This window comes from Colobus angolensis, unplaced genomic scaffold (assembly GCF_000951035.1).
Source record: "Colobus angolensis palliatus isolate OR3802 unplaced genomic scaffold, Cang.pa_1.0 Scaffold10, whole genome shotgun sequence".
NCBI classification, from domain to species: Eukaryota; Metazoa; Chordata; class Mammalia; order Primates; family Cercopithecidae; genus Colobus; species Colobus angolensis.
This window is the reverse complement of record NW_012110919.1, coordinates 12663292-12675565: the sequence shown is the minus strand read 5'-3', so window position 1 is coordinate 12675565 and position 12274 is coordinate 12663292. Positions and strand designations below refer to the sequence as shown.

General features: G+C 37.9%; 2 protein-coding genes across 3 annotated transcripts in view; one reads left to right on the top strand and one right to left on the bottom strand.

Annotated features, from left to right (window-relative positions):
- The window catches only part of ARL1 (ADP-ribosylation factor-like 1), a 12946-nt gene extending 8029 nt beyond the window's left edge, over positions 1 to 4917 (top strand). The window contains exons 4-5 of one of the 2 annotated variants that reach the window (XM_011934797.1): positions 2975 to 3153; positions 3877 to 4917. In XM_011934797.1, the coding sequence (XP_011790187.1) occupies positions 2975 to 3153; positions 3877 to 3907 (210 nt within the window). In that variant the 3' untranslated portion in view covers positions 3908 to 4917. The remainder of the gene's footprint in view (positions 1 to 2974; positions 3154 to 3876) is intronic. The other variant, XM_011934790.1, reaches the window with a different exon arrangement.
- Positions 4918 to 8500: 3583 nt separating this feature from the next.
- Positions 8501 to 12274, bottom strand: part of UTP20 (UTP20, small subunit (SSU) processome component, homolog (yeast)) — a 109965-nt gene continuing 106191 nt past the window's right edge. The window contains exons 56-59 of the mRNA XM_011936931.1: positions 11777 to 12049; positions 11420 to 11546; positions 9370 to 9515; positions 8501 to 9134 (exon numbers count right to left, since the gene is read on the bottom strand). Of these exons, the coding sequence (XP_011792321.1) occupies positions 8979 to 9134; positions 9370 to 9515; positions 11420 to 11546; positions 11777 to 12049 (702 nt within the window). The 3' untranslated portion in view covers positions 8501 to 8978. The remainder of the gene's footprint in view (positions 9135 to 9369; positions 9516 to 11419; positions 11547 to 11776; positions 12050 to 12274) is intronic.

The window sequence follows — 12274 nt, the reverse complement described above, 5'->3', positions numbered from 1 at the left end:
TATGGACTTTTGATTTTTTTTTTTTTTTTTTAGACAGAGTCTTGCTCTTTTTTTGAGACAGAGTCTTGCTCTGTCACCCAGGCTGGAGTACAGTGGCGTGATCGCCACTCACTGCAATTTCCGCCTCCTAGGTTCAAGCGATTCTCCTGTTTCAGCCTTTGAGTAGCTGGGACTACAGGCTTCTGCCACCACACCTGGCTAATTTTTGTATTTGTAGCACAGATGGGGTTTCACTATGTTGGCCAGGCTGGTTTCGAACTCCTGACCTCAGCAGTTTGCCTGCCTCCTGATCTGCCCGCCTTGGCCTCCCAAAGTACTGGGATTACAAGAGTGAGCCACCATGCTCAGCCCAGGACTTTTGATTTCTTGAACTACTGACTTCTTAATGACTTCCAAGTTATAAATTGCAGACTTAATAGTTTTAAACATTTGGTGAATTTTTTTTTTAATATATCATAGCATTATATTTATTATAAGAGCTTCTCAGACCAAATTTAAATGTAAGGATAAGATTTAATTGCCTTGGGTATAATGGGTTTTTTAAAGAACAGCTTTATTTAGATATAATTCACATGATATATTTTTATCATACAAAGTATTGCTTAAAACGAATGGATTGTTGACCTCAGTTTACAATTCTTGAGTTGTTCAGGATTGTTGTTAGGTTACTTGCAGTGTTAGGATTTGACTTATAAAGTCTTACAGAGAAAGAAGTAAAAGTTGGATTCTTTCTTTAGGAAGTGACTTTTAATTCATCAGTAAATATCATGTTATGTTAAGTACGGGCCGAGTACGAGTCAGGACTGTTAATGTTAAAACATGGACACAGGCCAGGCGCTGTGGCTCATGCCTGTAATCCGAGCACTTTGGGAGGCGGAGGCAGGCAGATCACTTGAGGTCAGGAGTTTGAGACCAGCCTGGCCACCCACATCTACTAAAAATACAAAAATTAGCCGTGTGTAGTGGCGCACACCTGTAATCCCAGCTACATGGGAGGCTGAGGCAGGAGAATTGCTTGAACCTAGGAGGTGGAGGTTGCAGTGAGCTCAGGTCGTGCCACTGCACTCCAGCCTGGGTGACAGAGTGAGACTCCGTCTCAAAACAAACAAAATTAAAAATACATAGTTATAGACACAAAAGCAGTTTAGGTTTCAACTTTTTTTTTCTTTTTTGAGACAGAGTTTCACTGTTTTTGCCCACGCTGGAGTGCAGTGGCGCAATCTTGGCTCACTGAGCCTCCGCATCCCGGGTTCAAGCAATTCTCCTGCCTCAGCCTCCTGAGTAGCTGGGATTGCAAGCATGCACCACCACACCCGGCTAATTTTTGTAATTTTAGTAGAGACGGGGTTTCATCATGTTGGTCAGGCAGGTCTCGAACTCCTGACCTGGTGATCCACCCACCTCAGCCTCCCAAAGTGTGAGGTGTGTGAGAGCCACTGTGCCTGGCCTTTCAACTTTCTTATACACAAAAATGTATTCTAAATGGGTAAATAATTAAATGTAAAAAATGAAAATTATAAGAACATATAAGGAATTCAAAAGATGAGATTTAATTATATTAACGTAACCCCCCCCCAAAAGCTCAGATAAGGCAAATATAAACAAGATTAAGATAAGAAACCAGGCCTAACCAGAAACCAATGACTAAGGATTAGTGATCTTAATCATAGCAAGATCTTTTGCAAAATGAGCAAAAGGCAGTTCATAGGGGGAAAACATTGCTAATAACATTTGCATTTGTTTTTAAAGAGACAGGGTCAGCAGGTTATGCCTGTAATCCCAGCACTTTGGGAGGCTGAGGCAGGCGGATCACGAGGTCAGGAGTTCGAGACCAGCCTGACCAACATGGTGAAACCTCATCTCTACTAAAAATAGAAAAATTAGCCGGGCGTGGTGGCGGGCGCCTGAAGTCCCAGCTACTCAGGAGGCTGAGGCAGGAGAATTGCTTGAACCCGGGATGTGGGAGGCTGCAGTGAGCCAAGATTGTACCATTGCAACTCCAGCCTGGGCGACAGAGGGAGACTCCTTCTCAAAAAGAAAAAAAATAAAAGAGGGCGTCTCCCTTTGTCCTCTAGGCTGGCATGCAGTGGCACAACCAAAGCTTATTATAACCTTGAGCTCCTGATTCTGCTTCCTTTTTTGTTGGTTTTTTAAAAAAATTTTTGTAGAGACCTGTGTGTTGCTCAGGCTGGTCTCAAACTCCTGGACTCAAGCGATTCTCCTGCCTCAACCCATTTGCATTTCGAATACCCTAATAATATATAATGAGATGCTGTGTTTGGAAAAGTAAATAATTCCCAACTCTGCAAAGGCTGCATTGAAGATGGAGACTTTTATACTCTGTTGGTAGGGTAACCTTTCTGGAAAGCTGTTCATGCATGTATTCAGTTTATCAAAGCCTGAAAAAAGCTGTTCATACTTTAACTCCATTTTTAGAATATTGTGTTAAGAAAGCAGATTCAAACAAAGATTTTTGTATAAAGACCCTGTCACTTGGGTTTATCTAATAGTCCAGTGGAAAGAATCTAATAAGAGTCTAATACTAGAAAATAGTTAACACAGTTTATAGTGCATGCGTCCATAGTGTACAGCATATTTAGCCATTTTTTTTATTTTGAAAAAATTGTTATAGTTTGGAGAAACATGATTTTAATTTTTACTTTTTAGGTAGGGTATAGAACTATATATAAATCTGATCTTAAATGTATAAATGTATTTACTAAATAAGCTCTTAAGTATCTGCAAAACAAAGTACTAGTAGAAAACACCCAAAATGTTAACAGTGATCATATTTGGGAGGTAGGATTATGGGTGAAGCTTCTTTTCTTTATACTTCTCTATAATTTCATAATGTATAATGAATATAATATATTAATAATTATAAAATACACTTTTAAAATGTATTTTTGGACATTTTCTAAACTCGAGAGAGCACATTGATTAAAGGAAATTAAATATTTTCAATTTCATTTAGGAAGAAGAGCTGAGAAAAGCCATTTTAGTGGTGTTTGCAAATAAACAGGACATGGAACAGGCCATGTCTTCCTCAGAGATGGCAAATTCACTTGGGTTACCTGCCTTGAAGGACCGAAAATGGCAAATATTCAAAACATCAGCAACCAAAGGCACTGGCCTTGATGAGGCAATGGAATGGCAAGTATCATGTTTCCAGAAGCCATCTCTGCATTTGTGTGTGCTTGTAGCTATGCACGTCCACGTGTAATTTTTCTCCAGTGTTGAGGATGAAAACTTTGATTTATTTAGCAGCTTATTTCATAAGTTCCTCTAGCCTCTTCTCCCACTGGTCTTCAGGTGCATCCGTCTTCTTCTCAACCACACCTACCTGATGACAGTTACAATTCTTTGCCAATTTTTAGCCTTTTCCTTGCCTCACCTCACCCTCCAATTCCTTATCCTTCAGGAATTAGCTTCAGGCTGTCTTTTGAAGAGCTTTTCCTAATGTATCTGTATTCCTACTGCCTAACCACTCACCTAAAGTTAGATGCCCTTGTCACAGATTAGTGACATAGTACTTGTTATGCTGTCTTGTAATTGTTTGATTTGTTCATCTACTCATTAGATAATCACCTCCTTGAAGACTGAGACTAGTTTAATCTCTGAGTCATCCATATGTAGCCCAGAAGTAGTAGTAGCCTGGAAAATAGATATTTGGTCTTTTTTGAATTTTTCATTCAAATCATAGACAAATTCAAAGCTTAAAGGAACTTTATGGAAATCTAATGCATAACCTCATCTATATTAGCTGTCTTTATTTTAAGTATTTTGGAATCCACCTCTAATACAAAGTTTATTATAGATGATCATGCTTTATGCCTGAAAGTTAATTTTATAAAACAGTTCATTTTCTCTTTACAGGTTAGTTGAAACATTAAAAAGCAGACAGTAATTCAGTCCATTCTTCTCCCCTGAAACGAAGACTACATCACCTCTCTCCCTTTGGAAACAGTCAAGTGTACTTCACACTACTAGATGTTAAAACTATATGATTGTTGGCATATACTGACTGACTGCAATGTTTGTGGTAAATAGGGAAAAGAAATATTTGGTTGGAGGGATAATTCGATCGAATCACCTGAATGTTCTATGTAATGTAAAATATTCTTTTCTTGCTTTCTTGTGTTAAGGTATATATTCTATTTGTATGGAATTCTTATTCAAATACAGTTCTATTAAAGAATGTACTCCTATTGGATGAAAAAACCTATTTTTGAATAGTAGTTGCAGCTTGTTTGTATAAATACTAAAAAATATCTTAACAGATTTTTTTTCCCCTTAAAATGAATTATCTTTCCAAAGATTAGACTCAGTAGAGTAGGTGAGGAACATAGTGTGTATAATATAATCTTTATTTGCTTATCTGACCACTTTTTATTAAGCTATTTTGTTTAAAAGCTTTTGGTTATAGGCATGAATATTATTTTGATGGTTAACTTCATTGACTTATCTGTAATTGTCATTTTATAGTACTTTACAGTTGTCAAAAGAAAAATCTTATGTTGACCTAGCTGATCTGTACAGGAAGCTTGTGAAGTAGGTAGGACAGGTTATGATGTCTTCACTGTATGGACATGGACCCAAGTTGGCTTGCCCAAGGTCACCTAGCTAGTAAGGTGGGAATAAGACTCAAAGTAAAATTTTTGGTTCAGAAGCCTGACTTATGAACTATACTATATATTCCCAAAAATGTCAGTATTGACAACACAGTCTAATTCTTTAATAAAATTATGCTAATTAAAGCAGTTACATTCAAAATAATGTCTATAAACTTATTTGTCTATACTAGTAGAAGTGATCAGTGACATACTATAAATAATCCTAAATGGTTATATTTGATGGAATTCATAACACATTAAAGAGAAAATTTCACATTAAAGGAAAGGAAGGTTTAAAAATCTATTTTCAGGTTATAAAAGGTGTCTTTACTGGTTTTCATTCCTTTTATCTACCATGTCCAATATTTGGTCTTTTTTGAATGTAAACTTGTTACATTCAAACATGTAAACTTGTTAAAAATCAAAATCTTACTGATTATACAGGGGGAAATTAAGCATTCTGGTTTAAAAATTAGGCTTATTGCTAGATTGTAAGTGTAAAAACAATTCATGTTCAAAGGAGCTTTTCAAATTACCCAGTCCACCTCAGAATCAACTAATGTGACAGAATATAGTGCTTCATAATTGCTAAAAACGGGTGAGTTTCTTTCACTTAAGTTGGAAAACCAGCGTTTAAGAAATTAGGTGCTGGTATTGAGAGCTTAATGCCATGGTTCCCCGCAGGTCTCGGGAACATTAGTAGTTTCTTTCTTGGCCTTCACTGTGCTTCCAGTGTTGGCCTCTGACCTCTTCCCCTCACATTTATGTTCATTCTCCAGGCTTATATTCATTCTCTGCAGTTTTCTTCCTTCACCTGCGGGACTCTCACCCTTCTTGCTCATTCTCCAGCACCCATTCCTACTTTAGTCTCTGAAATCTTTTTTGGAGATTTTTCTTCAGCTACAAGTGTTCCAGTACAACCAGTATTACTCCTGAGGGGCAGAGACTTTTTCATATTTATGTCCCTAGTATCTGGTGTGGTGCCTGGCATATGACATTTCAGAATTATGTTCATAGTTGAAATAGTAGGATAGGTATTTGTCATCTTGACAAGTAGCCCCTTTGCAATTTATAGTTGAGTTTATTTCTGGTCAGTGGCACATGGCTGGAAAATGCAGAAAATAAGTTCACTTACAGCCTGAGGCTTGTAAAGCTTGTACAGCTGCCTCCTGGCAGTTCAGGAAAACTACAGAAAATGGGAAGTAAGGTCCTGGCAGGCAGACCTGGCATGTAGCCGCTGGCCATCTTGAATCCCAGGGCATGAACTTGCCCCAAAGGTCAGCACTTGGTTAAGCTTGATCCCTCTGGTTTATCACAAAGAATAGGGTGGGATAAAGAGAGTGGGCACTTAAACAAGCTGTAAATTATATGGTCCTTGTCTAGCAGGAGACAACTGCACAGGTATGCTACCAGTGTTTGGATATTGATATTTACATGGCAAATCTGAATATTGTTTTATGAGAGGCCTGGCAATGGGAAAAGCACCAAACTTGAAATTAGAACATAGGTGCAAATGGCCACTCCTGCAGTTTCTTTTCTGTAAAATGGGACCTGGAAAAATGATACCAAATGTTTCTTTCTGACATACTATTTTATAACTCTGGCCTATGGTTGTGTTGTATCTTGCTACAAAAAAAAAAAAAAAGAGTGGTTGAATTACTTCTGTTATCTGAAATACCTGAGATGCATTTTAAACTGTTGAAATGTAAGCTCTGAGGGCAGGGACCGTATCTTATTTACTGTTAGTATCCCTTGCATCTAGTGTGGTGCACCTGGCACACAGTAGGCACTCAATAAATATTTATTGATTAAAAACAAAGACATCTTCAATATCCCAGATATATTTGTTCTTTCTGATCTTTGCCTTGGTATTTTGTTTTATTTTAAAAAATTTTACGAAAGCAATACATGCATTTACTTTAGGTCACTTAGGATGAATTAAAGTGAGTCTTCTAGAATATCATCTTTATTGATATATATGTAATTAGCTGATTTCTGCTACTGTATTTCAGTATATGAATATACCATTTTATTCTCTTGTGGAAGGACATTTGGATTGCTTCTAGTTCTTTTAGCAATGGTTCATGAACATTCTTCAGATCCATGGTTCATGGTTTCTTTAGGAGATTTCCCACTCCATATATCCCCAAGTATGTGGGGCACTAAAGAATATTTCTTCCACACCAAGTATAGAGTGAGGCAAAAGATGCTATACGGTTGAACAACAGAACAACTTTAGCTACCTCTAAATAAGTGTGGCTTATTACCATTTAGTTGTAAATAGTAAACCTTAAAAGTAAAGTTTCAAAGAAACCACTTGTTTTCTTTGTACTAATAACAGTACAAATGTGGTTTTGGCCGAATATTAGAAAATGTTTTTATCAGGAAATATTTTATGTACAGAAAGTAATGTAATAAAGCATTATAAACTTGGAAATCTGGCACCAAATGTAAGACATTGAACATTATGAGGACAGTTTAAGTCCCCCAACCCCACCATGTGCTTCTCCCTTGATTCTGTTCCTTTGCACAAGTACCCTCTATCCTGCAACTTTGAAATCGTTTTTTTCTACAGATTTATCATATATGTACACACAATTTTATTACAGTGGTATTCAACTATTTTTCTTTTCCCCCCACTCAACATTGTTTCTAGAATATCATCTTTATTGCTATATATGTAATTAGCTGATTTTTGCTACTGTATTTCAGTATATGAATATACCATTTTATTTATTCTCTTGTGGAAGGACATTTGGATTGCTTCTAGTTCTTTTAGCAATGGTTCATGAACATTCTTCAGATTCATGGTTCATGGTTTCTCTAGGAGTGGAACTCAGCATCAGGGAGTACAACCGTCTTCGGGTTTACAAGATAATGTCAAAGACTTCCTATGGCTCCACCATGCTTGTCAGCACTTAGTATTGTCAGCTTTATCATTCTGATGGTTTCAGAATGGAATCTCCTTCTGGTGATAATTGGCATTTTCCTAATTACTGATGAGGCTGAATACAGGAGTGACTCAAACAATTTAACAACTAGCTGTAGCTAGTACAGTAGGACTCCAACTAGTCCAGGTATTCTTTAACTTCTGGTGTGAGAAGTTATGTAATCTAAGAACTTCATGTAGCCAGGTAGCACCTGGGGGGTCTCAATGTAATGACTACTTGCCAAGCAGTCCATAATACCTAAAAAAAAAAAAAAAAAAATGGCACAGCCATATCAGCTAACAATGTTTAAGGACCATTTATGTTTCTCCTTTTGTGCAATGTTCATTTCTCTCTTTTGCCACTTTTTCCACTAGATTGTCTGTGTGGATTCATCAGTATTCATTGTATGTCCTGGTACTACTAATTGTTTACCAGTATGTGTTGTGTGCCATGTCCCAGTTTGTGTCTTTTCCTAAGTAGAAGTTCTTAATGAAGTAGGATTTACTACACATTCTCTCTATAGATAGTTTTGTGTCTTACTTTTGATATCCAAAAGGGCAAGCCCCTCATCCTGCTCTACTTTTGTAAGAGTGTCATGGTTATTCTCGGCTTACTATCTTCCATATAAATTTTAGAATCAGCTTGTTGGGTTAACGTGAAGAACTCGGGATTTTGCTTAGATACACACGTAACCAAAGGGATCAACTTGGGACAAAGCATTTTATGGTCCTGAATCTTCCTCGCCATGAACATGGTTATAGTTTTCTATTTGTGCAGATCTTTCTTACTGCCTTTTCCTAAAATTTTAGAATGTACTATATAGCAGTATTTGCAAATCTTGTCTGATTGCTAACTTCTACATTTTTTCTTGCTATTTAAAAATGTATCCTTTTATTTACAAATTATATTTTAAACTCTGACTAGTGTCACATGCTTTTTAGACAGTGAAGACCCAGTAGTAGTATAAAGTGTTTTATTTATTTAAAAAATATGAGCATGATTACATTAAACTATATATTATACAACCTTTCCAAAGTTTAACTTAAATTAAAACCTGGTTGGGCACGGTGGTTCACACCTGTAATCCCAGCACCTTGGGAGGCCGAGGCAGGTGGATCAGTTGAGCCCAGGTGTTCAAGACCAGCCTGGCCAACATGGCGAAATCCTGTTTCTACAAAAAATACAAAAAATTTGCCGGGCATGGTGGTGTGTGCCTAGGGGGCACAGCTACTTGGGAGGTTGAGGTGACAGGATCACTTGAACCCAGGTGGAGGCTGCGGTGAGCTGTGATCTCGTCACTGCACTCCACCCTGGGTGACAGAGTGAGACCTTATCTTGAAAAAAAGAAAAAGAAAGAATCCCCCCGCAGCCTGCTGTAATTTCAGACTAGAAGAATATTCCAGAAAGTTCATGCTTGTATCAGCACAAGGAGACATTACTCCACCATTGCTAAATCTTTCAGGCTGTGGCTTTTTTGTCTCTTGGCCTTATAGCCTGGACGCAGGAACTCTATCTTTCTCTTCTTTGCTTCACTTTTATTTTTGTGTTTCTTCATTTTTTTCTTGGCAGCAATATCAGGATTAGTTACAAACTGGAAAAGAGAATAGAAATTTTATATTACTTTTAAAGTAAATATTAAACCAATAAGAATCAAATACAGAAATAAATGTAAAAAACACATGCTCACTAATGAAAGTCTGAAGCCCCAGCTATAAATTCCCCAACCACTCAAACCCTTGATCCTCCCTGAGTGTGTGACACAAACATGCACACTTAGTAGTTATCAAGTCCAGTGAACATGCCACATTTTCAAAGAGCAAACTTACCTCCAGGGCCTTCCTCTTTTTCCGGAGTGCCCTTTTCTCATTAGCCTGTTTCTGTACAGAGGCAAAGGCTAATGAGAAGCTCTCAAGTCCAACCAGCTTTTTGAGTAATTCTATGATTTCCTGGGATAGATTCTTCAGCAAAGGATCTAATCACATACAAAGAGTAATGATCAGAGTAAAGACAGGTAGGAAAGGACACATTTGAACATCAACAAAATCAACAAAATCAAAATCAACAATATGTACAACATTTATATCCAGCTATTGATCTGGCAAGAAACCAAATAAAACAAAAATAATTTAAACTCTTGCAGCATTATCACCATTACTTCAACATTAAACACTGATATAAAACTAGCTTCTATTTCCTGGGATGGGGAAAACCAGCAATGCTAGACACAGAACTCCAGCCACCACCTCACCCAGGATGCAACAAGAAATCAGAGAACATGAGGCCCACTTCCCAGTGGAAACCTGGCCCTGAAGACGTTAAAGTAACTTGGGACCTTGACAGAAACGTTTTGAATTCCCTCTGTTTACCTGCTGAGCTCTTGCAGATGGGGGGAAAAGTAAGAGATTCCCTCTCTAATCCATGATGGGTCACAGAGGCTTAGCTCTGCCCACAGTAACCCTTTTTTGGGGGGTGCAGGGGGTGTGAAAGCCTCCTTTGTGAAGTTGACAAAAAAGCCATATCTCCCACCCTTCTCTGCCACTCACCCCCAATTTCAATTTAACGGGAGTTCAGGACATATGTTCTAGATCACAAGCTTCTTGAAAATTTTCCTGCTGTTGAATCCCTAGTGCCTGGCAGATATTAGATGCTCATTAAATGTTGGCTGACTTGAACCAAAGCACACCTGAACCTGATTTTGTCAGCAGCCTCAACCTTTACCATTGCTTTTTCCTTTCGAGGAGTGAGGACACTTTCTCTCAAGGTTGTAGGACTACAAAAGCTCTTGCTTTGACATTTACTTCGTTTGTTTTATTTTTAAACTCTGAACTTTCACTTTACCTCCTCTCCTTCCAGCCCCCAATTCCCTCTTTACCTGTTATTACCAACAATTAGAATAAGTGAGGGAAATGTATCAGGCAAGGAAAAAGAAGAAATGTTAAAATGATATTTTAAAACTATTTCATATAAAAATGATAATACTTACATTTTTGCCTTATAATTTTTTTTTTTTTTTTGAGACAGTGTCTCACTCTGTGCCCAGGCAGGAGTGCAGTGGTGCAATCACGGCTCACTGAAGCCTTGACCTCACAGCCTCAAGAGATCCTCCCACCTCAGCCTCCTGAGTAGCTGCAATTACAGGTGCACACCACCATACCCAGCTAATTTTTGTATCTTTTGTAGAGATGGGGTTTTGCCATGTTGCCCAGGCTGGTCTTGAACTTCTGGGCTCAACTGATCCTCCCACCTTGGCTTCCCAAAGTGCGGGATTACAGGTGTGAGCCACTACGCCCAGCCCACAATTTTTAAGATGAGAATATAATGACATTTTATTGTTCATTATTATTCATTGTGCTGTGAGGTTTAAAACCACCCTGAACCATAGTTTTCTTTGACTAATCTATGTTAAGGATAAAGCATCATCTTTTATGTGAGAAACATTCTTTCTGGGACAGCAGAAAGCATAGAGAAGAGGGCAATCAAATATAATACAAATATGTCTATTTGTTCATTATCTTGATATCTCATAAGTTTTCTTTTTAAAAATAAACTCTGGCTGGGTACAGTAGCTCACTTCTGTAGTCTCAACACTTTGGGAGGCTGAGGTTGGAAGACTGCTTGAGGCCAGGAGTTTGAGACCAAGACCAGCCTGGCATAACACAGTGAGACCACTATTCATCTCTCTCTCTTTTTTTAATTTATGTGTGTGTGTATATATAAAAATATAAACATATATAAGTATATAATATATAATTTAAAAATATATAAAAATAAAAATAAATCTCTGGCAGGGAGGGAGGACAGAAAGGAAGAAGGAAACATTCAGGAGAGAAGTTAGAAATCCTGCAAAAGGCAGGAGAACAGACGAGGCAGGGTTACCTTGCTCTGAGTAGGTGCTGTTCAGTTCTCGAAACAAAGGAGCTATGATCATTGGGAGATACGGCTTTACCTTGTCTATCCCAAGATCCATTGCTACAGCGCCAAGGAACTTAAAGATGCATGTTCTCTGAAAATACAGATGATATTTTTTCATTTGAAATATTTATCTTTAGCACTAAATCATAGACACAGCATTAATTTAGAAAACAGGGCTCAGTCTATTTTGGGACAGATGTTATTGCTGCAGTTTAGGGTTCAAAGGTAAAGTTTCTAGGGACTTAGGAGGATCACTAATACCGTTAAAATACTTTTTAAAGAGAAATGACTACTCTCAGTCATTCTGTGCATTCATCGCACCTTTAAGGGGTTTCTCGGTGAATAAGCAGCTTCCAGTTTTGCAATCCGGGACAGCTTCTGGATCAACCACAGCAGCGTGGCCGGCCTGCCAAGCTCTTCCTTCACCTCTTCCTTCTCTTCTCCGTCAGACTCTGCCTTCTCATCTGCATAGGCCATGCCATCTCCTAAAGCTTCTTGTTCTTCCAGGTCTTCTTTTATCTTACTTTGCTTATCCTCACAATAAGGTTCCAGTAAATACAAGACTTTGGCTACGAACAACAAATTCTTAACAACCTTTTAAAAAAACGGGGTGGGGGAAGAAATTGGACATTGATTTTGAAATAAATAAGGCTTAGTAGAGCATAAGCTAAAATAGGTATTCTACAATTAGAAAACAAAAACAATCAGGTATTACAACTAACAACTATTAAATGATGATGGCTCCATTTTTAGATCGTGCTTTTTTTTTTTTTTTTTAAAGGCAGAGTCTTATTGGCCACCCAGGCTGAGGGCAATGGC